At 40.1% G+C, this 24414-nt stretch overlaps 1 protein-coding gene across 5 annotated transcripts in view; it reads right to left on the bottom strand.

Annotated features, from left to right (window-relative positions):
- The window catches only part of SLC25A21 (solute carrier family 25 member 21), a 528472-nt gene that overhangs the window by 58060 nt on the left and 445998 nt on the right, over positions 1–24414 (bottom strand). For 3 of the 5 annotated variants that reach the window (XM_081227232.1, XM_081227233.1, XM_081227230.1), the window contains exons 4-5: positions 16419–16485; positions 1696–1755 (exon numbers count right to left, since the gene is read on the bottom strand). In XM_081227232.1, coding sequence (XP_081083358.1) covers positions 1696–1755; positions 16419–16485 — 127 coding nt within the window. The remainder of the gene's footprint in view (positions 1–1695; positions 1756–16418; positions 16486–24414) is intronic. The other 2 variants (XM_081227234.1, XM_081227231.1) reach the window with 1 other exon arrangement.

A 24414-nucleotide genomic window follows, 5' to 3' on the forward strand; every position in this document is an offset into this window, starting at 1 on the left:
TTTTTTTTTTTTTTTTTAGAATTGGCTTCTTCTTTTTTTTAATTTGTTTTTTTATTTTTGGCTGCATTGGGTCTCCGTTGCTACGCGTGGGATTTCTCTAGTTGCAGAGATGGGCTACTCTTCATTGCAGTGCACAGGCTTCTCATTGTGGTGGCTTCTCTTGCTGCAGAGCATGGGCTCTAGGTGCGCGGGCTTCAGTAGTTGTGGCTCGCAGGCTCTAGAGCATAGGCTCAGTAGTTGTGGCGCACATGCTTAGTTGCTCTGCAGCACGCGGGATCTTCCCGGACCAGGGCTTGAACCCGTGTGCCCTGCATTGGCAGGCGGATTCTTAACCATTGCGCCACCGGGGAAGCCCTGCTAGGAAGTTTTTAATCCTTTTTTTTTTTTTTTTTTTTGCGGTACGCGGGCCTCTCACTGCTGTGGCCTTTCCCGTTGCGGAGCACAGGCTCCGGACGCGCAGGCTCAGCGGCCATGGCTCACGGGCCCAGCCGCTCTGCAGCATGTGGGATCCTCCCGGACCGGGGCACGAACCTGTGTCCCCTGCATCGGCAGGCGGACTCTCAACCACTGCGCCACCAGGGAAGCCCTAATCCTCTTTTTAACAAGATGTTTTCAAAGTAAAGGGAGACAGTCAGGGAAGACACTGAGGACTTAAAAAAAAGTCTCAGCTAATTTCAGGACTCGTGCTACCACTTCTCCTTCCATGAGAGGCCGCTTCACAGCCCCCCAGCAGGAGGCTGGACCAGAGGTTTCTTTGTCACAAAACAAAGTGACACTATTAGGTTTCTTAATTGGATCCTTCCTAGAAAGGGAGTATGTATGATTTTTTAAATAGCAGCTACTTCTTCTTAATGAATCTTTAGAAATAAAGTAATGAAAGAGTTGAAGCTCAGAACTCTGCCCCTCTGGCTGAGTTCTAAGGTGCATTCCAGCAGGTAAACTGGGGGATTTTCCTGGACGTTGGAAGGCACATTGCCAATTAGAGGGCCAATACAGATTTAGTTTAGTTTAGTTTTGTTTTGCTTTGCAGGTTTGGGGGAGAAATTAGTGCATTGGCTCTCTCTGGGGCTCTCACTGCACGCATATTGATAGAACCTATTTGGTCAATATTATTTAACTTGTTTTGTGAAAAGCAGCGAAATCACGAAGAAGGAAAGGAGTGGCATCGGCAAATGTTCAAATCACCAAATGACTTTCATGTAATAGTTGAGATGTATCATCGTAAGATCACTGTTCTCCCCAACTATAAAAGGCCCCTCAGCCTGCATCTGACCACAGAGTGACCTGAGGTCCTATACTTAATACAGCTTGAGCAAAAGCTGCAAAAGTGACCTGTTAGGAAATAATTTTAGGTACAGTGACTTTCACATAAATAGATATGTGCAGTATGTATGTAAACATACGCATGTTTTGGCTTCAAAAGAGTCTTTGACAAATGTACTCTTTATATTCTTGACCATATCTCGTATGGGCCTTTCCACACGTATCATTATTATCATAAATTCATCACTGGGAGCTATAAAATGGCCAAATTGTGAGTTATTAGGAAGATGGCTTTCAACAAGTAGCTGAACATTGAATAACTCCAATTCATATTTTAGTAGCTGAGCCTGGGGAATCAAAAGGGTTTTTGTTTCCAGATTTTGCTGTATGAAATAACACACACACTTAAGTATAATAAATACTCTCACTTACCAATGCTGGTGACAGTGACACATATCCTAGCAATTTCTTGTACTGTTCAAAGGTGAAAAACTGTGAAACAAAACCAAACCCAGAGATTTATAACAATTTCCTGCAACAAACCTTTTAATTGACTCAAATTTCTTTAGTAAATCATTATATTCACCAGCATTCTAAAAAATGATAAACCATCAAACACAGTTTTTAATCCAGTCTTGGGTAGTTGCTATTGAATCTTACTTGAACATTCACATTTTCAAATGCAGCTATAATAACCTACGGAAGAGCTGATGGAATCCTTTATAGCAGTAAATGAACCATACAGCTTCCATTTACCATGACCATTTTCAGTTTCCCCAGACATCAACAGACTCCTTTTTTATGGCAGCGATTCAAAATTATAGGCATAGAGACCTGAAATCTTTGGTCTCGTATGTTTTCTCTATGGCCTGCTTTCCCAGTGAATGACCAATTTTCTAACCCATTTGTAAAAGACATACACTTCTCAGCTTTAACTCGCATTTATACTGCTGTGTATCTCTACTGTTCTATGGGATTTCTAAACACTCAGTGATGATGAAGATGCCATGATAAACTAGGGAAGGACCCAACAAGGACATCTAGTCCATCCCCTGCCTGAAAGTAAGACTGTCCTCAACCTCAGTGAAGAAAGAGAGCTGCTTATTCCTCCCTTAAAAATCTGATGATGATGAAGATTTTGTTGGTTCCTTCAGTAGATGATGTTTAATATAATTTTCTCTGTAAATGGATTTCAATGGAGGCAAATCTAATCAATCACTTTGTATAATATGTTCCAAATAAAGTTTTCTCCTCTCTTTCTATATTATACATTTTGGACAACGATCTGCTTGAACATGATGGTTTGCTCCTGGGGTACTCTGTTAGGTAGCTACCAACATCACTGATAAAACACACTCTTAGGTCCTGCTGGGGTCTGATTCTCAAGACCTCAGAAATGGCCTGGGTATTTTATGGTCTTATATGTCTTCTACTCTATTACTTTATAACCCAGTACTATGGGGCAAGAAATAAATATAGATTTGAGAGCCAAATAATATTCTGTTGTTAGAAAGAGGTAGTTCCATGTAAACATGGCTCTCATGAGTCTTTGGGCAGTTCCAGAGTCATTGCATCACCAGATAGATTGATTCTCTTGAAGACTCAGGAACTATTTTTGTGCTATGTTCCTTTAGACCAACTATGGATGTAGATTTCTGTAGAACAGGAATTCATTCATTCACTCATTCAACAAATATTTATTGGTTCTATGCACTGGGGATGCAGCAGTAAACAAAGAGAAACCCCTGCCTTCTTGGTCTAACATTCCAGTGGTTGGTGATAACCCTGAAACTATCCTAGTGTTCAAATAATACCACCAGGAGCCACAACACGTTTGATGAGAGATGCACTAGAAACGATTAAAAGGAAAAGGGTTACGATCTTGGGTTTAAAAAATAATTTATTTTTTCTTCCTTTTCATGGTCATCATCGTAATTATTCTTTGATAATCACCCTGTGTGGATTTTGACACAAGCAGCCCTAGGTTTGAATCCTGACTTAGCTATGGAGGCATAGCTTAACCTTTCTAACCCTGAAGAACACAAAACTTCTAGAGCAGTCCTTAAATAAGAGAACTTGAGTAAGATTTCTTGACATTCCTGGCACATAGGAGACTTTCAGAAAATCTTAGTTTCCATTTCCTTTCTTCACTTTGGATACTAAAGGAACCATTGATCCCTCATGTACATGTATCATTCATGAGAGCTTGCTGTGGTCTAGGAAACATGCTAAGGCCTTTGGATGTGCTACTGCATTTAATCCATACATCACCAGGTAACAGGTTAGAGTACAACCATGATTCCCACTTGTAGATACCTGTCCTGCAGCTAATGAATGGAAGGATTGAGATTTCTCCCTAAGTCTAACTCCAAAGCCTGGGTATGCTCTTAACCACTACACTACACTGTACTGCTCACTGCTGAGCCATGATTTTTAGTGGTTTGGGAAGAGGTTCTCTGTGCTAGAGTTTTCTTTCTGCTGAGGTCTTCTTGCCTTCCCTGACCTCGGAAGCTGAGTCCCTTAAGGCAGAAGATTTCAAACTTTTCTGACCACAATCTACTATTTACCATATTTACCATAATCTATTTACCCAGCACAGGTGCACATGCACATGTAGTACACACTCATATTTATAACTGAAACAAAACATTGCTGTAAAACAATGTTTAGCTCTTCACTATGTGTAATGCATTCTGTTTCTACTCTATTTCATCAAAAAATTTTCTGGTGAACCACTACATCTAGTGACCCATCAAATTGATTCCAGGACTCACAGGTCATGACCCATACTTTGGAAACACTGCTCTAAGGGGTCTATGCGGGTTCGGGAAAGTTCTGGGAGATGATGGACCTCACAGAATCCCTCACTACCTTGTTCCTTTCCAGTGTGAGGATGCATTTTTTTTTCCTTCCATGACTTTCTGTCATGACATAGAATTAAGGAACAAACTGAGATCTCAAAGGAGAAGTGTGGGACATAGACTTGACCTGTCACTCTAAGCAATTCTCACAGGCAATTCCAAGTCTACACTTTGGGGCAATTCTAGGCTTTTCATTTCCCTATCTCTAAAACTGTTTAAGGAAAACTACCACCAGCTGGTTGGTACTCAACAGCAGTCTGGCTGAAAGATTCTGGTGAATGGCTAGGATGAAGTGATTCAGGTTCCTGGGAATAAAGAAGCCTCACAGATCAGAGATAAGTTGCTAATGTATTAAATTCAAAAGTAATGAACAGGGACTCCCCTGGTGGCGCAGTGGATAAGACTATGCGCTCCCAATGCAGGGGGCCTGCGTTCGATCCCTGGTCCGGGAGCTAGATCCCACACGCATGTTACAACTAGGAGTTTGCATGCCACAACTGAGGAGCCCATGAGGTGCAACTAAGGAGCCCGCCTGCTGCAACTAACACCCAGCACAACCAAATAAATAAATAAATATTAAAGAAAAGTAGTGAACAATTTATATTACATATTCTAATAAGCAAATAGTGCTTCAAACTAAAAATTAAAAAATCTTGTTTTAATTTCTACCTTTGCAACCAAAGTCTAATTTACTGAATATAAAATAAAATATTATCTCAAGAAATGAAATAGTAAAATCTTTTAAAATGAATTTTCAATAATAGGAAATAACATGTCATTATAGTTTGAAACCAATATTAAATAAAAATATTCATTCATTCAACAAATATTTACTGGATGCCTCCCATGTGCAAAGCTTAGAAGACATTATATTACAACTATATTCTTAAGAACTAGTAGATTAGTTGTTACTTTAATTCCTTTCTATACAGCACTACTCTTTTACTTCCTTCATGATACTGCTTTTTTTTTTTTTTTTCTTCGGTACGCGGGCCTCTCACTGTTGTGGCCTCTCCCGTTGCGGAGCACAGGCTCTGGATGCGTAGGCTCAGCGGCCATGGCTCACGGGCCCAGCCGCTCCGCGGCATGTGGGATCTTCCTGGACCAGGGCTCGAATTCGTGTCCCCTGCATCAGCAGGCGGACTCTCTCTCAACCACTGTGCCACCAGGGAAGCCCCCTTCATGATATTTATTAATATTTCTCATCCACAACACTAGTTAGTGCAGAGATGTGATAAAGGTACCCTATCACATAAGACATGAGGTTACACTCTAAGGATGAAATTAGGTGGGTCAACGTGTAATAATGTTACCTACCTAGAGTCATGCAAATGTGTGACTAATGAGTTTTGAAAACATTCGTAGTCAGTCAAGGCTTTGGGAACCTTGAATATAAAATCTTGAATCCAAATTAATATGCTATATATAACCTATAAAGTGGAAGCTTGAAATTGGTAGTCTGGTTGGATTTATCCCAGGAAGAGGGGCTGGACCTTGGGGACAGGCTGTGTGGTCCCTGGAGAAGTGTCAAGTTGTGCTTCGGCAGGGGAGGTGGGTACAGTTTGCCTGGGTGACCCAGGCCTCCGGACGGCACTTACCCCTTTGCTTTCATCCACGCTCACTAAGCAGTCTGATCACTAAACTGACCACCCAGATCGTCTATTCTGGGAGGCAGTTAAATTACGTGGAAACAGTTTGATTCATTTGGGTTTTACTTTTAACAAGTGGGACCTGAGCAGTGCTCAGACTAGGGTTAACTATTCCGCAATACAGAGGCAAACACCTTCTGGGTAGCCCTCTCAATACCTGTGCATTTCTTCTCTTTTTTTTTTGCATTACAATTTTTTTTTAAACATCTTTATTGGAAAATAATTGCTTTACAATGGGGTGTTAGTTTCTGCTTTATAACAAAGTGAACTAGCTATACATATACATAAATTCCCATATCCCCTCCCTCTTGCGTCTCCTTCCCACTCTCCCTATCGCACCCCTACAGGTGGTCACAAAGCACTGAGTTGATCTCCCTGTGCTATGTGGCTGCTTGCCACTAGCTATCTAGTTTACATTTAGTAGTATATATAAGTCGATGCCACTCTCTCACTTCATCCCAGCTTCCCCTTCCCCTTCCTCGTGTCCTCAAGTCCATTCTCTATGTCTGCATCTTTATCCCTGTCCTGCCCCTAGATTCTTCATAAACTTTTTTTTCTTTTTGAGATTCCATATATATGTATTAGCATACGGTATTTGTTTTTCTCTTTCTGACTTACTTCACTCTGTATGACAGACTCTAGATCCACCCATCTCACTAGAAATAACTCAATTTCATTTCTTTTTATGGCTGAGTAATATTCCATTGTATATATGTGCCACATCTTCTTGACCCATTCATCTATTGATGGACACTTATGTTGCTTCCATGTCCTGGTTATTGTAAATAGAGCTGCAATGAACATTGTGGTACATGACTCTTTTTGAATTATGGATTTCTCAGGGTATATGCCCAGTAGTAGGACTGTTGGGTCATATGGTAGTTCTATTTTTAGTTTTTTAAGGACCCTCCATACTGTTCCCCATAATGGCTGTACCAATTTACATTCCCACCAAGAGTGCAAGAGGGTTGCCTTTTCTCCACACTCTCTCCAGCATTTATTGTTTGTAGATTTTTTCATGACGGCCATTCTGACTGGTGTGAGGTGATACCTCATTGTAGTTTTGATTTGAATTTCTCTAATTATTAGTGATGTTGAGCATTCTTTCATATGTTTTTTGGAAATCAGTATATCTTCTTTGGAGAAATGTGTATTTAGGTCTTCTGCCCATTTTTGGATTGGGTTGTTTGCTTTTTTGATATTGAGCTGCATGAGCTGCTTGTTTATTTTGGAGATTAATCCTTTGTCAGTTGCTTCATTTGCAAATATTTTCTCCCATTCTGAGGGTTGTCTTTTGGTCTTGTTTATGGTTTCCTTTGCTGTGCAAAAGCTTTTAAGTTTCATTAGGTCCCATTTGTCTATTTTTGTTTTTATTTCCATTTCTATAGGCGGGGGGTCAAAAAGGATCTTGCTGTGATTTATGCCACAGAGAGTTCTGCCTAAGTTTCCCTCTAAGAGTTTTATAGTGTCTAGCCTTATATTTAGGTCTTTAATCCATTTTCAGTTTATTTTTGTGTATGGTGTTAGGGAGTGTTCTAATTTCATTCTTTTACATGTAGCTGTCCGGTTTTCCCAGCATCACTTATTGAAGAGGCTGTCTTTTCTCCATTGTATATTTTTGCCTCCTTTATCAAAAATAAGTTGACCATATGCGTGTGGGTTTATCTCTGGGCTTTCTATCCTGTTCAATTGATCTATATTTCTGTTTTTGTGCCAGTACCATACTGTCTTGATTACGGAAGCTTTGTAGTATAGTCTGAAGTTAGGGAGCCTGATTCCTCCAGCTCCGTTTTTCTTTCTCAAGATTGCTTTGGCTATTCGGGATCTTTTGTGTTTCCATAGAAATTGTGAAATTTTTTGTTCTAGTTCTGTGAAAAATGCCATTGGTCATTTGATAGGGATTGCATTGAATCTGTAGATTGCTTTTTTTGTTTGTTTTTTTTGTTTGTGGTACATGGGCCTCTCACTGTTGTGGCCTCTCCCATTGTGGAGCACAGGCTCTGGACGCGCAGGCTCAGCGGCCATGGCTCACGGGCCTAGCTGCTCCGTGGCATGTGGGATCTTCCCGGACCGGGGCAGGAACCCATGTCCCCTGCATCGGCAGGCAGACTGTCAACCACTGCACCACCAGGGAAGCCCTGTAGATTGCTTTGGGTAGTACAGTCATTTGCACAATGTTGATTCTTCCAATCCAAGAACATGGTATATCTCTCCATCTGTTTGTATCATCTTTAATATCTTTCATCAGTGTCATAGTTTTCTGCATGCAGGTCTTTTGTCTCCTTAGGTAGGTTTCTTCCTATATATTTTATTCTTTTTCTTGCAATGGTGAATGGGAGCGTTTCCTTAATTTCTCTTTCAGATTTTTCATCATTAGTATATAGGAATGTAAGAGAGTGCATTAATTTTGTATCCTGCTACTTTACCAAATTTATTGATTAGCTCTAGTAGTTTTCTGGTAGCATCTTTAGGATTCTCTATGTAGAGTATCATGTCATCTGCAAACAGTGACAGCTTTACTTCTTCTTTTCCTAATTGGATTCCTTTTATTTCTTTTTCTTCTCTGATTCTGTGGCTAAAACTTCCAAAACTACATTGAATAATAGTGGTGAGAGTGGGCAACCTTGTCTTCTTCCTGACCTTAGTGGAAATTTTTTCAGTTTTTCACCATTGAGAACGATGTTGCTGTGGCTTTGTCATATATGGCCTTTATTTTGTTGAGGTAAGTTCCCTCTATGCCTACTTTCTGGAGGGTTTTTATCATAAATGGGTGTTGAATTTTGTCAAAAGCTTTCTCTGCATCTACTGAGATGATCATATGGTTTTTATCCTTCAATTTGTTAATATGGTTTATCACATTGCTTGATTTGCATATATTGAAGAATCCTTTCATTCCTCGGATAAACCCCACTTGATCATGGTATGTGATCCTTTAAATGTGCTCTTGGATTCTGTTTGCTAGTATTTTGTTGAGGATTTTCGCATCTATGTTCATCAGTGCTATTGGCCTGTAGTTTTCTTTCTTTGTGACATCTTCGTCTGGTTTTGGTATCAGGGTGATGGTGGCCTCATAGAATGACTTTGGGAATGTTCCTCCCTCTGCTATATTTTGGAAGAGTTTGAGAAGGATAGGTGTTAGCTCTTCTCTAAATGTTTGATAGAATTCACCTGTGAAGCCATCTGCTCCTGGGTGGTTTGTTGGAAGATTTTTAAATCACAGTTTCAATTTCAGTGCTTGCGATTGGTCTGTTTATACTTTCTATTTCTTCATGCTTCAGTCTCGGAAGGTTGTGCTTTTCTAAGAATGTGTCCATTTCTTCTAGGTTGTCCATTTCATTGGCATATAGTTGCTTGTAGTAATCTCTCATGATCCTTTGTATTTCTTCAGTGTCAGTTGTTATTTCTCCTTTTTCGTTTCTAATTCTATGGATTTGAGTCTTCTCTGATTTTTCTTGATGAGTCTGGCTAATGGTTTATCAATTTTGATTATTTTCTCAAAGAACTAGCTTTTAGCCTTACTGATCTTTGCTATCATTTCCTTCATTTCTTTTTCATTTATTTCTGATCTGATCTGTATGATTTCTTTCCTTCTGCTAACTTTGGGGTTTTTGTTCTTCTTTCTTTAACTGCTTTAGGTGTAAGGTTAGATTGTTTATCTGAGATGTTTTTTGTTTCTTGAGGTAGGATTGTATTGCTATAAACTTCCCTCTTAGAACTGCTTTTGCTGCATCCCATAGGTTTTGGATTGTTGTGTTTTATTGTCATTTGCTTCTAGGTATTTTCTGATTTCCTCTTTGATTTCTTCAGTGATCTCTTGGTTATAAAGTAGTGTATTGTTTAGCCTAAATGTGTTTGTGTTTTTTACAGATTTTTTCCTGTAATTGATATCTAGTCTCATAGCATTGTGGTCACAAAAAATACTTGATACAATTTCAATTTTCTGAAATTTAACAAGGCTTAATTTATGGCCAAAGATATGATCTATCCTGGAGAATGTTCCATGAGCACTTGAGAAGAAAGTATATTCTGTTGTTTTTGGATGGAAAGTCCTATATATATCAATTAAGTCCATCTTGTTTAATGTATCATTTAAAGCCTGTGTTTCCTTATTTATTTTCATTTTGGATGATCTTTCCATTGGTGAAAGTGGGGTGTTAAAGTCCCCTACTATGATTGTGTTACTGTTGATTTCCCCTTTTATGACTGTTAGCATTTGCCTTATATATTGGGGTGTTCCTATGTTGGGTGTATAAATATTTACAATTGTTATATCTTCTTCTTGGATTGATCCCTTGATCATTATGTGGTGTCCTTCTTTCTCTCTTGTAATAGTCTTTATTTTAAAGTCTATTTTGTCTGATATGAGAATTGCTACTCCAGCTTTCTTTCAATTTCCATTTGCATGGAATATCTTTTTCCATCCCCTCACTTTCAGTCTGTATGTGTCCCTAGGTCTGAAGTGGGTCTCTGTAGACAGCATATGTACGGGTCTTGTTTTTGTATCCATTCAGCCACTCTAGGTCTTTGGTTGGAGCATTTAATCCATTTACATTTAAGGTAATTATCGATATGTATGTTCCTATTACCATTTTCTTAATTGTTTTGGGTTTTTTATTTTTATTTGGGTCTTTTCCTTCTCTTGTGTTTCCTGCGTAGAGAAGTTACTTTAGCATTTGTTGTAAAGCTGGTTTGGTGGTGCTGAATTATCTTAGCTTTTGCTTGTCTGTAAAGGTTTTAAGTTCTCTGTCAAATCTGAATGAGATCCTTGCTGGGTAGAATACTCTTGGTTGTAGGTTTTTCCCTTTCATCACTTTAAACATGTCCTGCCACTCCCTTCTGGCTTGCAGAGTTTCTGCTGAAATATCAGCTGTTAACCTTATGGGGATTCTCTTGTATGTTATTTGTTGCTTTTCCCTTGCTGCTTTTAATATTTTTCCTTTGTATTTAATTTTTGATAGTTTGATTAATATGTGTCTTGGCATGTTTCTCCTTGGATTTATTCTGTATGGGACTCTCTGCATTTCCTGGACTTGATTAACCATTTCCTTTCCCATTATAGGGAAGTTTTCAACTATAATCTCTTCAAATATTTTCTCAGTCCCTTTCTTTTTCTCTTCTTTTTGTGGGACCCATATAATTCAAATGTTGGTGCATTTAATGTTGTCCCAGAGGTCTCTGAGACTGTCCTCAATTCTTTTCATTCTTTTTTCTTTATTCTGCTCTGTTGTAATTATTTCCACTATTTCACTGACCCTTTCTTCTGCCTCAGTTATTCTGCTACTGATTCCTTCTAGAGAATTTTTAATTTCATTTATTGTGTTGTTCATCATTGTTTGTTTGCTCTTTAGTTCTTCTAGGTCCTTGGTAAACGTTTCTTGTACTTTCTCCATTCTATTTCCAAGATTTTGGATCATCTTTACTATCATTACTCTGAATTGTTTTTCAGGTAGACTGCCTATTTCCTCTTCATTTGTTTGGTCTGGTGGGTTTTTACCTTGCTCCTTCATCTGCTGTGTGTCTCTCTGTCTTCTCATTTTGCTTATCTCACTGTGTTTGGGGTCTCCTTTTCGCAGACTGCAGGTTTGTAGTTCCCGTTGTTTTTGGTGTCTGACCCCAGTGGCTAAGGTTGGTTCAGTGGGTTGTGTAGGCTTTCTGGTGGCAGGGACTAGTGCGTGTTCTGGTGGATGAGGCTGGATCTTGTCTTTCTGGTGGGTAGGACTGCGTCCGTTGGTGTGTTTTGGGATGTCTGTGACCTTATTATGATTTTAGGCAGCCTCTCTGCTAATGGGTGGGGTTGTGTTCCTGTGTTGCTAGTTGTTTGGCATAGGGTGTCCTGCACTGTAACTTGCTGATCATTGAGTGGAGCTGGGTCTTAGCACTGAGATGGAGATCTCTGGGAGAGCTTTCACTGTTTGATATTATGTGAAGCTGGGTGGTCTCTGGTGAACCAATGTCCTGAACTCGGCTCCCCCACCTCAGAGGCACAGACCTGACACCAGGCTGGAGCACCAAGACCGTCAGCCACACGTCTCAGAAGAAAAGGGAGAAAAAAAGAAATAAACAAATAAAAAATAAAATAAAATAAAGTTATTAAAATAAAGAACAATTATTAAAAATTAAAAAGCAATAAAAAAAGAAAAAAAAAACGAAAGAATGAAGAGAGCAACCAAACCAAAAAACAAATCCACCAATGATAACAAGCCCTAAAAAGTATAGTAAAAAAACAAAACAAAACAAAAAAAACAACACAGACAGACAGGACCTAGGACAAATGGTAAAAGCAAAGCTATACAGACAGAACCACACAATGAAGCATACACATACACACTCACAAATAGACAAAAAGGAAAAAACATATATATCGTTGCTCCCAAAGTCCACTGCCTTAATTTTGGGATGATTCGTTGTCTGTTCAGGTATTCCACAGATGCAGGGCACATCAAGTTGATTGTGGAGATTTAATCCGCTGCTCCTGAGGCTGCTGGAAGAGATTTCCCTTTCTCTTCTTTATTTGCACATCTCCTGGGGTTCAGCTTTGCATTGGCCCCAGCTCTCTGTGTAGGTCGCCTGAGGGCGTCTGTTCCTGCCCAGACAGGATGGGGTTAAGTAGCAGCTGATTAGGGGGATTTGTTCACTCAGGCTGGGGGGAGGGAGGGGTACGGAATGTGGGGCGAGCCTGCAGCGGCAGAGGCTGGCGTGACGTTGCACCAGCCTGAGGCCCGCCATGTGTTCTCCTGGGGAAGTTGTCCCTGGATCGCAGGACCCTGGCAGTGGCGGGCTGCACAGGCTCCCAGGAGGGGAGGTGTGGACAGTGATCTGTGCTTGTACACAGGCTTCTTGGTGGCTGCAGCAGCAGCCTTAGCATCTCATGCCTGTCTCTGGGGTCCGCACTGATAGCCACAGCCCACGCCCATCTCTGGAGCTCATTTAGGTGGTGTTCTGAATCCTCTCTCCTCGTGCACCCTGAAACAATGGTCTCTTGCCTCTTAGGCAAGTCTAGACTTTTCCCGGACTCCCTCACGGCTAGCTGTGGCGCACTAGCCCCCTTCACGACGCGTTCACGCAGCCGACCCCAGTCCTCTCCCTGGGACCTGACCTCTGAAGCCTGAGCCTCATCTCCCAGCCCCCGACCACCCCGGCAGGTGAGCAAACAAGCCTCTCGGGCTGGTGAGTGGTGGTCGGCACTGATCCTCCGTGCGTAAATCTCTCCACTTTGCCCTCTGCTCCCCTGTTGCTGCACTCTCCTCCGTGGCTCCGAAGCTTCCCCCTCGCCACTCCCCATCTCCGCCAGTGAAGGGGCTTCCTAGTGTGTGGAAACTTTTCCTCCTTCACAGCTCCCTCCCACTGGTGCAGGTCCCATCCCTATTCTTTGTCTCTGTTTTTTTCTTTTTTCTTTTGCCCTACCAATGTACTTGGGGAGTTTCTTGCCTTTTGGGAAGTCTGAGGTCTTCTGCCAGCGTTCAGTAGGTGTTCTGTAGGAGTTGTTCCACATGTAGATGTATTTCTGATGTATTTGTGGGGAGGAAGGTGATCTCCATGTCTTACTCTTCTGCCATCTTGAAGGTCTCTACCACCCTGTGCATTTTGAGGCCTCCCAGTTTGGCTGGTGGGAACAGACACTGCTCCCAGCCCCACATGACTGCCCAGCGCTGATCCCTCGAATCCTTTGGACGGCTGTTTCCAGCCCTTGCTCGTTTCCTCATATGTGCTCAGGTCAGCTGAATACTTGAGGCGTCCCTCTGCAGACCTTAGTGTCTCTCTCTGTGCAGCTCTCTCCTTCTCTGGTGCTATGGCCTGCGAACTCTAGGTGCCTTGCCCTCCCTGGCCTCTCACCTCCTTCTCAACCCAGGGAGTCCACTTGTTGAGGGAGTCAACTGGACTTCTCCTGTGTGTCCCTGGAAACTCTCTCAAGCCAGTGAGCTGGGGCAATCCATAGGGCTCATCTCATTTGTTTTCCATCTCAGGTATGACTCTCCCTCCTTGTCTTATGTCCAGTGTCTTAAAAATTGTGGTTTCATATATGTTGTTCATTTTCTGTTCTTGCTGTTTCAGGCAGGAGAGAAAATCTGGTCCCTGTGACTTCATCTTGGCTGGAAATACAGTGGTGAACAAATAGACTTCACAGTATATCAGTATAATCTTTCATGAGTTTGGTTAGCATTAAGCAGTCCTTGAGAATCTGACCATGGAATAATGGTGTTCCTGGACCTGTGAAGCTCAAGACTAGATCCTGGAACCTGGCACGTTGTTCCTGCCATCCCTGAGTAAACAGCTGGTCTCTTTCTGAGGTCTTCATTTCCTTTTGCTAACTACAATACTAATTCTGTCTTCATTTGTGAAAGGGGAAGTTTCACTTATTTAGCATAAATGAATCTTATTATTTTAATGATGAATCTCATTTCAAAGAATAAAGTACAGAAAAAACAACATTATCTGTTTCTAGGCATTGTCTGTTTATATACACACACACACATAATATTCAGAGAGCATATATACATATGTATGTGTATGTATATATCTATGGTCTCTAAATATTTTTTCAAAGTAAACTTCGATGACATACAATGAAGCAGTTTATGATGTATGAAACGGTTGCAATCAGATGATCATTTTCCTCACAAATCCTAAGATAAAGTATCTATAAAATGAGTGCTTTCATAAATTGTATTGAAAAACTAGTGCTATCCATCTGGCAAAGATACACTAAACTCGAAGTTATACTTAAAAAGCCAACGTACTTACCATATGTCTCAATAATTTTAAGGTAAAATATACTTGAAACAACATGTCTGGGACACATACACCATATCCAGTTGCCCAAAAGTTCATCTGTTAACCATTGTTCTGGCAGGGAGCATTGCTTTTTTTAAGTAGAGACTAATTCAGTTTTGTAAAGCTCAAGTTTTTTTTTTTTTCTTCTGTAAAAGACTGTTCAACATTGATAAACCTTAATCCTCTTAAAGTTTAAATTGTCTCCAACATACAGTATTAAGAAAAAATATTCCATGGAAAACTAATTATAGTTTACTTTATTTATACACGTAAAACTGAACAAATGAATATATTATTCCATGGAGACAAAGTGACTTTCCTTTTGAACAGGAACTATGCTCTGTTTGTTTACTTGGGCAATCTTTTATCAAGTGAAGCCATTTCATAATTCAACTCAGCCCTCTTGTGTACTTTGGTGAACTTTTTCCAGATTGTCTATTGCGATTCAGATCCTTTTCTTTTCTTTTTTTTTTTTTTGATTCAGATCCTTATAATCAAATTTGTATTGAAGTAATAATATAAAATCACAAAAACTATGGCAATGAAGAGGATGAATTTACAGAGAAAGCATGTTTTAAAGCTTTGCTTTCTGAATTCTAGACCTGAATTAAATCCTATTAAATCACCATTTTCACAGGATGTAAAAGTTTGGTGTCTGTGTATATATGTTGGGGTTTTTTTAATTATAATTTTTAACTCAGTCACCCTCTTAATTAACTGATATAAGTATATAAGCTGTTTTTCTTACCTTTCAGGAATGTTGGGAATACAAATTGAGTAATGTATGTGAAAAAAGCTTTATGTCATTAGCTGGAAAGGAAGTCTTTCAGTCTAAGTTTATGTTATCCTTATTATGGAAAGACAAAGCCATATTTGGTGATGTCAGTGGTGTGGGGGGAGGGGCAATGCCAGTCAGAGCCACTGGGATCAGGACTTTTGTCTGAAAGAACTTATAAAAGTGCAATCAGATTTAGTTCTTTCTCCCCGGAGGTCCTGCTAGATCTCCATGTTCTTATCCAGATACTGAACCAGCAGGTAGTACATAAACGTCCATAGTTACAAGATTATGCAGAAGCCCCATAGCACAGGGCGATCAGCTCAGTGACCACCTAGAGGGGTGGGATAGGGAGGGTGGGAGGGAGATGCAAGAGGGAGGAGATATGGGGATATATGTATATGTATAGCTGATTCATTTTGTTATACAGCAGAAACTAACACCCCATTGTAAAGCAATTATACTCCAATAAAGATGTTTAAAAAAAAAAGAATGGAAATCAGTGTAGTGGAAGTAATGATTTTGTGAAAACCAGAATAGAGAATTTTAACAGAGGAGACCAGGGGGAAAAATGAAGTTAGCACACCAAATAAATGTGCTATATGAGAATCATACACAAAGAAATATAATGTTTTAGTGTGCTCTGTTCATAAAATGAGACTGATTTAAGGAGAAAGGCTTTTCTACCTCGCCTCTCTCCTCTCCTCTCCCTCTCTCTTTCTTTAATAATTATTGCTCCAAAGGCAAAGTTATAAATTGCCTTGAGAAAAAGTCCAAGCTCTTTTGTGGCTGCTGTGGTTTGATTACATGAATTTCATTCACCACTGTGCTTTTTGTATAATTTCCCCATTAGAAGGGAATGCCTTTACCTGGAAAAAAAATCCACAAATCAATATAGCAATATTTGAGAGACTGACCAAGTCTAATTATGATAAAAATTGTTACAATTTAAAAAATTTAAGATTTTTTAAAATTTTAGAAGTTTTAGGATTTTATGTTTAATTTCCATTAAGTCCCATAGTTTACGGTGGGATGTGTTGATGCTGAAGTTCTTACTACAGTCTATTTTCAGTTGGTGGGAAGGCATACAATGTTTACCTTCACTGCTCTTTTTGGTGTTTCAGCCAAGATGGGTGGCAGAATTCCCTTGTAAAAACCGAACAACCTATTGGAGAAATAAAAAGATTTATATAAGTAAGGGAATTAGGAAACAGGTGATTGTGCCATTGTTTATGGGTAAAGCAACTAATCTTAAAGTATTCCCAATTATTCAATGTAGCACATCAGTCATGAAATCTTCCTTTGTTTTAATTCTAAAGTGAAGAGATTATGAATTCTACATCTATATACTATGACATTCAGAAGAGGAATAAATGATACTGAGACTGGAACCCCTTAGGTAAGTTGCTAAACATAATCATGAGTTGTACGTTAAAGCTAAAGTCAGCCCTCCTTAATCTAAGGAATCTTGAATTTATTTTCCCAGTTGTGTGGTTGGTAGTAGCCTCAAGCTGTCTACCGTCTTGCATCTCCTCCCTGTGGTCACCAAATGAGGTTAGTGCTATACCTAAGCCCACTAGACTGAAACATCTGAGGCTAACCAGGTGATGAAAACCTCAATTTTAGGTTTACTAACACAGGGGAACTAACAAACTCTATGGCTGTGGAACTAGGGCTCCCAGCTCTGTCCTGAATTAGTCATATTTTTTTTAACTTCCTTGGTGGAGATGGAAGGAAGTCAGGGAGGGCAAATTACAGGGACATATGTTGCTGACAGAAGAAATGTCAAACTCCCCTGCTGATATGCAATCTCACAGGGCATGGGACAGCTATTGTTGCCAATATTGAGAGACTCATGGTTACATATTCAGACATTTTTAGGAAAAAAAAGAATGAGTGCCATATGCTTATGATAAGTTTTATAAAAAGTCACCACTTACTTCTCATTAAAATTTAAGATTCAAAATTTTATATTTGTCTGTCCTGGAATCTTTACATATATATATGCTATACCCTCATTTAAACCTGAAAATATTTCAACAGAAGAGAATATTCTGCATAATTTTCTGAGATAATCAGTTTCCCTGGTGAACCCATAAGTGGCTACAGATAAAGGCAGGACTCAACATGTTCCTATTTTAGGATATACATATAATATCCTAGAGAAAGCTGGAGCTTCTCTGATTGACCCATCAAACTTCACTCCAGCTCCCTTATTTGGGTTCTGCTTCTAGCTGAGCTTCTGGAACAATAACATTAAGAATTTATTCAGATTAACCCACTGTGCCACCCAATCCAACATGGTGACCTCTTGCTCTTCCTCGATTCACTGGCTTACACAGCACCCTTCAGTGAGGGAAGCAAAAGGATTTTCTTACAGCTTCTAATTGTTAGTTCCTTGAGGGCTAGGTGTGCACTACAGTGCTTATCCCAGAGTGTTTGTGTGTGTGTATGTGTGCACGCATGTGTATGTAACCAGGACACAAATATTTGTTAAGATTATGGATTTTAAGAAGAGGAAGAAAGGAATCAAATGATCCCCTGATGTGGGCTTATTTTGCCCACTATTTTCAACCTAATGAATAGTACTAGCATTTGTATATAGGAAGTAAAGCAGAATCTGCTTTGAAGAACTATGGGAATTCATGAATTCCCCCCACCTCCTTTCCATTCCAACTACTGATGCCTGAAATTCACTTGTAAAACGTAAATACTCTTTGTCATTTAAATTTCATTATAAATTAATTATTATATAATTTTCAGCATGAGAGTGACTAAGCATAGGTTTGGTCTTCCTAAAAGATAAATGTGATTTTCCTGAATAGAAGTTCTATATTTATAATAAAAGACATTATTAGTTCTGTTCTTCTTGGGCTGATTTTTTCCCATCTGGAAGATTATGTCTGGTTATAGGGGGGAAACAAAGAAGAACATTTAAGTAAGTAAAGCTTTTAGGACAGAGTGTCCTGATTAATAGAGGTACTTGAAATCCCATACAATGGAGAACAGATATAGGTCGAACAGTTGCTCAGCCTGGAGAAGAAAGAGCTTAGGGACAAACATGATGGATCTTTTGAAAAATGAGCATGTAGGAAAGAGATTAGACTTTTCTGTTTGTTTCCAGGTGGTAGAACTAGGACCAACAGGTTCAAGCAACAAGGAAAGACACATTTTTGGCTCAGTGGGAGCTTAATACAAGGAAGTACTTCTAATAATCTGAACTATCTGAAGATAGAATGGACTCTTGAAAAGTGTGAGTTCCTTTTGGTATGTGGTCAAGTGGTCTGGATGGCCACTCATCATGGATGCCAGAAATGGACACAGCAATGAAAGGATTTGAGGGACCTCAAGCTTGGTTTACTCCAATCCTCAGATTTTGTTATTCTAAGAAAAAGAACAAGAAGACATGGGAAAGCACTTTTCTGAAGAGACAAACTCTGCATTACTTTAAACTTTTGCCTAACGTGGAGCACTGCTTCTCTGGAGGAGGACAGAAGTCTTATAAGCAACACAGAAGGTCTTCATTTAAAAAATGATGAGAGAAAATATTAAAAAGAGGTGTAAGGCAGGAGGGAAGAAAGGCAGCTGGGAGAACCATAAGGATTTAATCTGAAAAGAGCTGGGAGGTCCAGAGCCCTCTGCTTCATGTTGGCGATGCTTCCTTGATGCGTCCTCTTTCTCCTCTCTCTGCTCTGCTCCTTTCATGTGCAATCATCTTCCCCTCCCCCACCAGCTCCAGCCATCCCACCATCCTGAACTCTCTAATGAGGAATGAAGAGCTTTAAAGGGAGATTCTCAAGGACCATGGGCAGCGTTTGCTGGCAAATGGGAAGCTAGAACTATGTATTTCCTTGCATTATTTTTACAGTATATCCATGCAATATTGGGCAACTATGGAATAGCCAGGCTGGCACCTCTTCTGCTGAGAATTGCCCCACCCAATTTTTTTTAAACCACTGGAACCAATGTATTAGTACAATATGATACTGCTAGTAGGCAGTGGTTGACTGGGCATCTCGCTAAATGGATCCAAGTGGTATTCTGCCTCTGTGCCCCAGTTAATCTGACCCAAGCAGTGCTTTTCTCCAGGATTTTGGAATTGGAATTGAAAAGGTGAGCCTCACTATGTGTGGTTGAAGCTCTAAGATATAAAGCTAGAATATCAACAGCAGTCATGTTTTCTGTCAATCTGCAGTGATAAGAAAGAAGGAAGCCATCGTTCAGGGAAACAAAGAAGAAAGATAGAGAAGTTCTGATACTGTGAGTGTGATCCTGCTGCCAGGATTTCTTTAAGCCTAGTTACACCTTGACCCTTCTTAAATACTGACATTTCCCTTTGTTTTTGATCCTTTGAGATACCCAGTAACATTTATAATAAATTTCTTTATCTCCTTACAACCCAAAGTCCCAGATCAGGAAATTGGTCCCTACAGCAAAAGTGGCTGCTGCTGTACCTCTGTACCATGCCCTCTTCCTTGAAAAGCCTTTGGTCAGGTAAGAGTGGCACTTGGGCCAATCCAAAGAGTCACACCCAAAATGTGAGCAAGAATGCAAATCAAAACTACAATGAGGTACCACCTCACACAAGTCAGAATGGACATAATTAAAAAGTCTACAAATAATAAGTGTTGGAGAGTGTGTGAAGAAAAGGGAACCCTCTTACACTGTTGGTGGGAATGTAAATTGGTGGAGTTATTATGGAAAACAGTATGGAGGTTCCTCAAAAAACTAAAAATAGAGTTGCCGTATGATCCAGCAATCCCACTCCTGGGCATATACCCAGACAAAGCTATAATTCGAAAAGATACATGCACCCCTATGTTCGTAGCAGCACTATTTATAATAGCTAAGGCATGGAAACAACCTAAATGTCCATCGATAGATGAATGGATAAAGAAGATGTGGTATATATGTACAATGGAGCACTACTCAGCTATAAAAAAGAATGAAATAATGCTGTTTGCAGCTACATGTATGGACATAGAGATTATCATGTAGCGAAGTAGTCAGAAGGAGAAAGACAAATACCATATATCACTCATATGTGGAATCTAAAATATGACATGAACATATCTATGAAACAGAAACAGACTCATAGGCAGAGAATGGACTTGTGGTTGCCAAGGGGGAGAGGGGGTGAGGGAGGGAAGAATTGGGAGCTTGCGATTAGCAAACTACTATTTATAGGATGGATAAACAACAAGGTGCTACTGTATAGCAAAGGGAACTATATTCAATATCCTGTGATAAACCAGAATGGAAAAGAATATGAAAACAAATATATATTGATATATGCATAACTGAATCCCTATGCTGTACGGCAGAAATTAATACAACATTGTAAATGTAAATCAACTATACTTCAACACAATTTTTTTAAAAATGTGAGCAAGAGAATGTGGGTAAGGCCTCAAGCTGATGACATATTTTTCTGACTTGGTTAGAAAATTACTGGAAGTTATCCTAATGTAAAGTAGGATATACAGATTCTAAAAAACCAAAAGAACTTGTAATGTTTTATGAAGAAGATACTTCTTTTTTTTGGCTAAAGAACTGATGTTTGTACTCACATGCACTGTTCATTCTGCCAATTTTTTCTGTGTTCATGTAATTTTGGCTTGAAATACAGAGCATATATCTTACCAGGACAATAAACAGGGAAGTTAAGAGATTTGTGACACCCATATCAACATGCTTTATCCTGCTTACTTCCCAGGACATTCAGTCGACTCCCTGAATGAATGGAAAGTGAGATTCTAATGTCTACTGGAAAGACAGTAAAACCACCACAGTGTTTTTTTGTTTGTTTGTTTGTTTGTTTTGCGGTACGCGGGCCTCTCACTGTTGTGGCCTCTCCCGTTGCGGAGCACAGGCTCCGGACGTGCAGGCTCAGCGGCCATGGCTCACGGGCCCAGCCACTCCGCGGTGTGTGGGATCTTCCCAGACCAGGGCACGAACCCGTGTCCCCTGCATCGGCAGGCGGACTCTCAACCACTGCGCCACCAGGGAAGCCCCACCACAGTGGTTTTAAGTTTTGACCCACATCAAGCCAACCGGAGAACTCTTTGGAAGACACAGAAGAACCAATGCAAGACCTCCCATAAAACTGTTGTATGAACTGTATGGAAGCCCTCATATAATTTCTCAGAGTTGTTTCTTCTAAAAGTTGTGAGTTCGATTTTAACTATCCTGTGTAGGGAAATGTTAACTTGGATGTGTATAGACTTTTGTTGACATTGTTATAAGTAAAAATAGTCAAATTTGTTGAATGCTTAATATGGACTAGCCACTCTGTTAAGAATAAATATATGAAGGCATATGGACATATTTAATCTCATCCAATTCTCACAACAATCCTTTGAGGTAGCAATAATTATTTTCTTCATTTTGCAGGTGAAGTCTGTGAGCCTATCACTACCAAACAGGGGACGGCAACTCAAATCAAGTTCCACTGTCCTCACAGTCTCTTTCCTTGACCACTGAGCGGTAAAGGTATTGTAGTTTTTCTTAAAATAAAATCATTTTTACAAACACCTTTGAAAAGTCAAGTTATTTCTGTTGCAAAAATATTTTGTCATTTCTTATTTTAGGAGGAAGCAGAAGAAGCAATTAAAAATCAGGTTTCTAGTCCATTTCCATTCAATTCTCTTTTAAAGTAATATACCACACTACCTGCATAACTGATAGATCTGGGCTGAGATGAACAGGATCATTTTCTGGGAAAACTTTTGGGTTGTTTATTAAATATTTTCTAGGTGGATCAGATGAGAAAAAAAAAGTAGGCCCTAGGATCAACTTTTTTTCCCCATAGGATAAAGTTTTGTCCTTAAGAGAGACACCAGGATAATTCTGTCAGTGTGGGAAAAAGTCAATGCATAGTTCAGTAATATAATAAAACACAGAAATATTAATACTAAATATTAAAATAAAAACTGTTGTTATCCAAAAAGTCAGTGGGGAGCACCTTTGGCTGTTGACTTAACAGACACCCTCCTCACCCCTCCTTGTTCCTTGAGGTGCAGGTATTCACTGTACCTTTCTCCAGTCCAGGGGGTGAAGCAGAGTTCTTCAAACCTATCATGGTGGTCCCATTCCCTTACTAGTGAGTGGGTTGAGTATGGACATACGACCCAAGCCTAGCCCACTGTACCAGCAAAGAGGGAGGGATGCATGCTGCAAGTCTTGGATTTCTAGCCTAAGGAAAAGAGCACATAGGAAGAAAAGCCCCTCTTTTCCACTAGAGGTTGTCCTCACTGCATGAGATCCCTGTGTACCGTGGCCAAGTGAGATATCATTGCCCACAAGCTGAGCATGGCCATCAGAGGCAAATAAGACCTGGACCTTGATCACATCACTGGGCTGCTCAATGAACCAATCCTGGCATCCTACCTCCAGATTTCTGGTTATGTGAAATTAAAAATAAACCTTTACTATTTGAGCTGCTTTCAGTTACATCTTCTGTTAACCTACAGCTAAAAGCATTCTGATACAAACAGCTTTAACACCACCATTTCTGAAAAAGTCTTAAATTGTAACTCTTAAATCATAATCATGGTGAAGATAGTTGTTAAATGTTAAGCAAAGCACTTAGAAGGAGACTGTGAAAACCATTTTGAAAATGTTTTTAGATTATTTCTTTCCGGAGCCTATCACGCATCAAAACGCTATCCCATTCGGATGATTACTTGTGAAAGAGCCCCTACCCTGCAGATGGAATGTGGAGAAGTTCACAGGCAAAAATGAGGATGGAGCTCCAGGTCTCCAAAGCCATTCGATCACGATGGTTCCCATACTGATTGAGAGTTGTTATTCAGGAATATCGGTGACAAAGAGTATTACAATACTGGATCACATTTGTTTTTAATTGTATGATCAAAACAGGCCTTGTATTACTTATGTACATCTATAAAATGAAGATCAAAACTGCATTGCACGTGTTCTTCTCAAAGACGCAGCTCACACATAGTTTATGTGAAATACAGATTTATGCCAAAACCCGCAAAATAATTTTACCCCTCATTTCCCCCCCATCCCCCTTTTGAAAGTGTGAAGCTATTTAACGTATTGGGTAGCTCCAAGGTCATACACCAACTAGTAAAAAAAATGTTGGGCTTCCCTGGTGGCGCAGTGGTTGAGAGTCCGCCTGCCGATGCAGGGGACTCGGGTTCGTGCCCCGGTCTGGGAGGATCCCACGTGCCGCGGAGTGGCTGGGCCCGTGAGCCATGGCCGCTGAGCCTGCGCGTCCAGAGCCTGTGCTCCGCAGTGGGAGAGGCCACAACAGTGAGAGGCCCGCGTACCAGAAAAAAAAAAAAAAATGTTGATTGTACAAAGCAAGGAGATGTGGAATTTTCTTTGAGTTTCAGTTGGTGGTTCATTTACAAACCCTGGAAGAAGCCTTCCTGCTGTCTCTCATTAATAGGGACCAATTTTAGGTTACCTTGTCTAAGGCCCAAACTTTAGACCCCCTCAAGAAACCAGACAGATCCTTAATGAAATATCTTGTACCTGACAACATCTTTAGACCATTTGGAAGGCTGAAGAAAAGTTACCTGCTTTAAGTCAACTACTGAAATCTGAAGACTTTGTGGTAAATAGTGGGTAGAAAGGAGAGGGCTTAACTTTCTCAAAATTTGACTCAGGTAAAGAAACCAAAACGGAATAGATAAATCACATGTCCCATCTGCCCCCTCCTTTTTTCCCTCTGAGTCACCTCCTTGTTGGTTTTGCTGTTATTTTTCTAATTTAGTATGTAGAAAATGTTTGTTTGGAAGTCATTTGTACTGTAGAGTTGGACTGCTCCTACAGGTGGGCTGGGAAATTTCCGAAGTTGCTAGGCTGGTAAGCAGGATTTTGGCCTTAGGAGCCACAACATGGAATCTATTCTTCTTTGCAGCTCCCAAGGAGAAAGGGAAAGAGTGCAGCTGCTTCACACGTGAGCTTTAGGGGGAGTCATACCTGTTGTCCATCAGAAAGGTTATCATAAAACTCAACTGATAGATTCCTGAGAAATGAGTGTGAGGAAACTGTGAATAAATTATTTCCCTCTTAAGGGAGGAGAAGATCAATGTACACATCTACTGCCTGTGGAAACCAA

The sequence above is a fragment of the Mesoplodon bidens genome (assembly GCF_964165515.1).
Source record: "Mesoplodon bidens genome assembly, chromosome: 3".
Taxonomy (NCBI): domain Eukaryota; kingdom Metazoa; phylum Chordata; class Mammalia; order Artiodactyla; family Ziphiidae; genus Mesoplodon; species Mesoplodon bidens.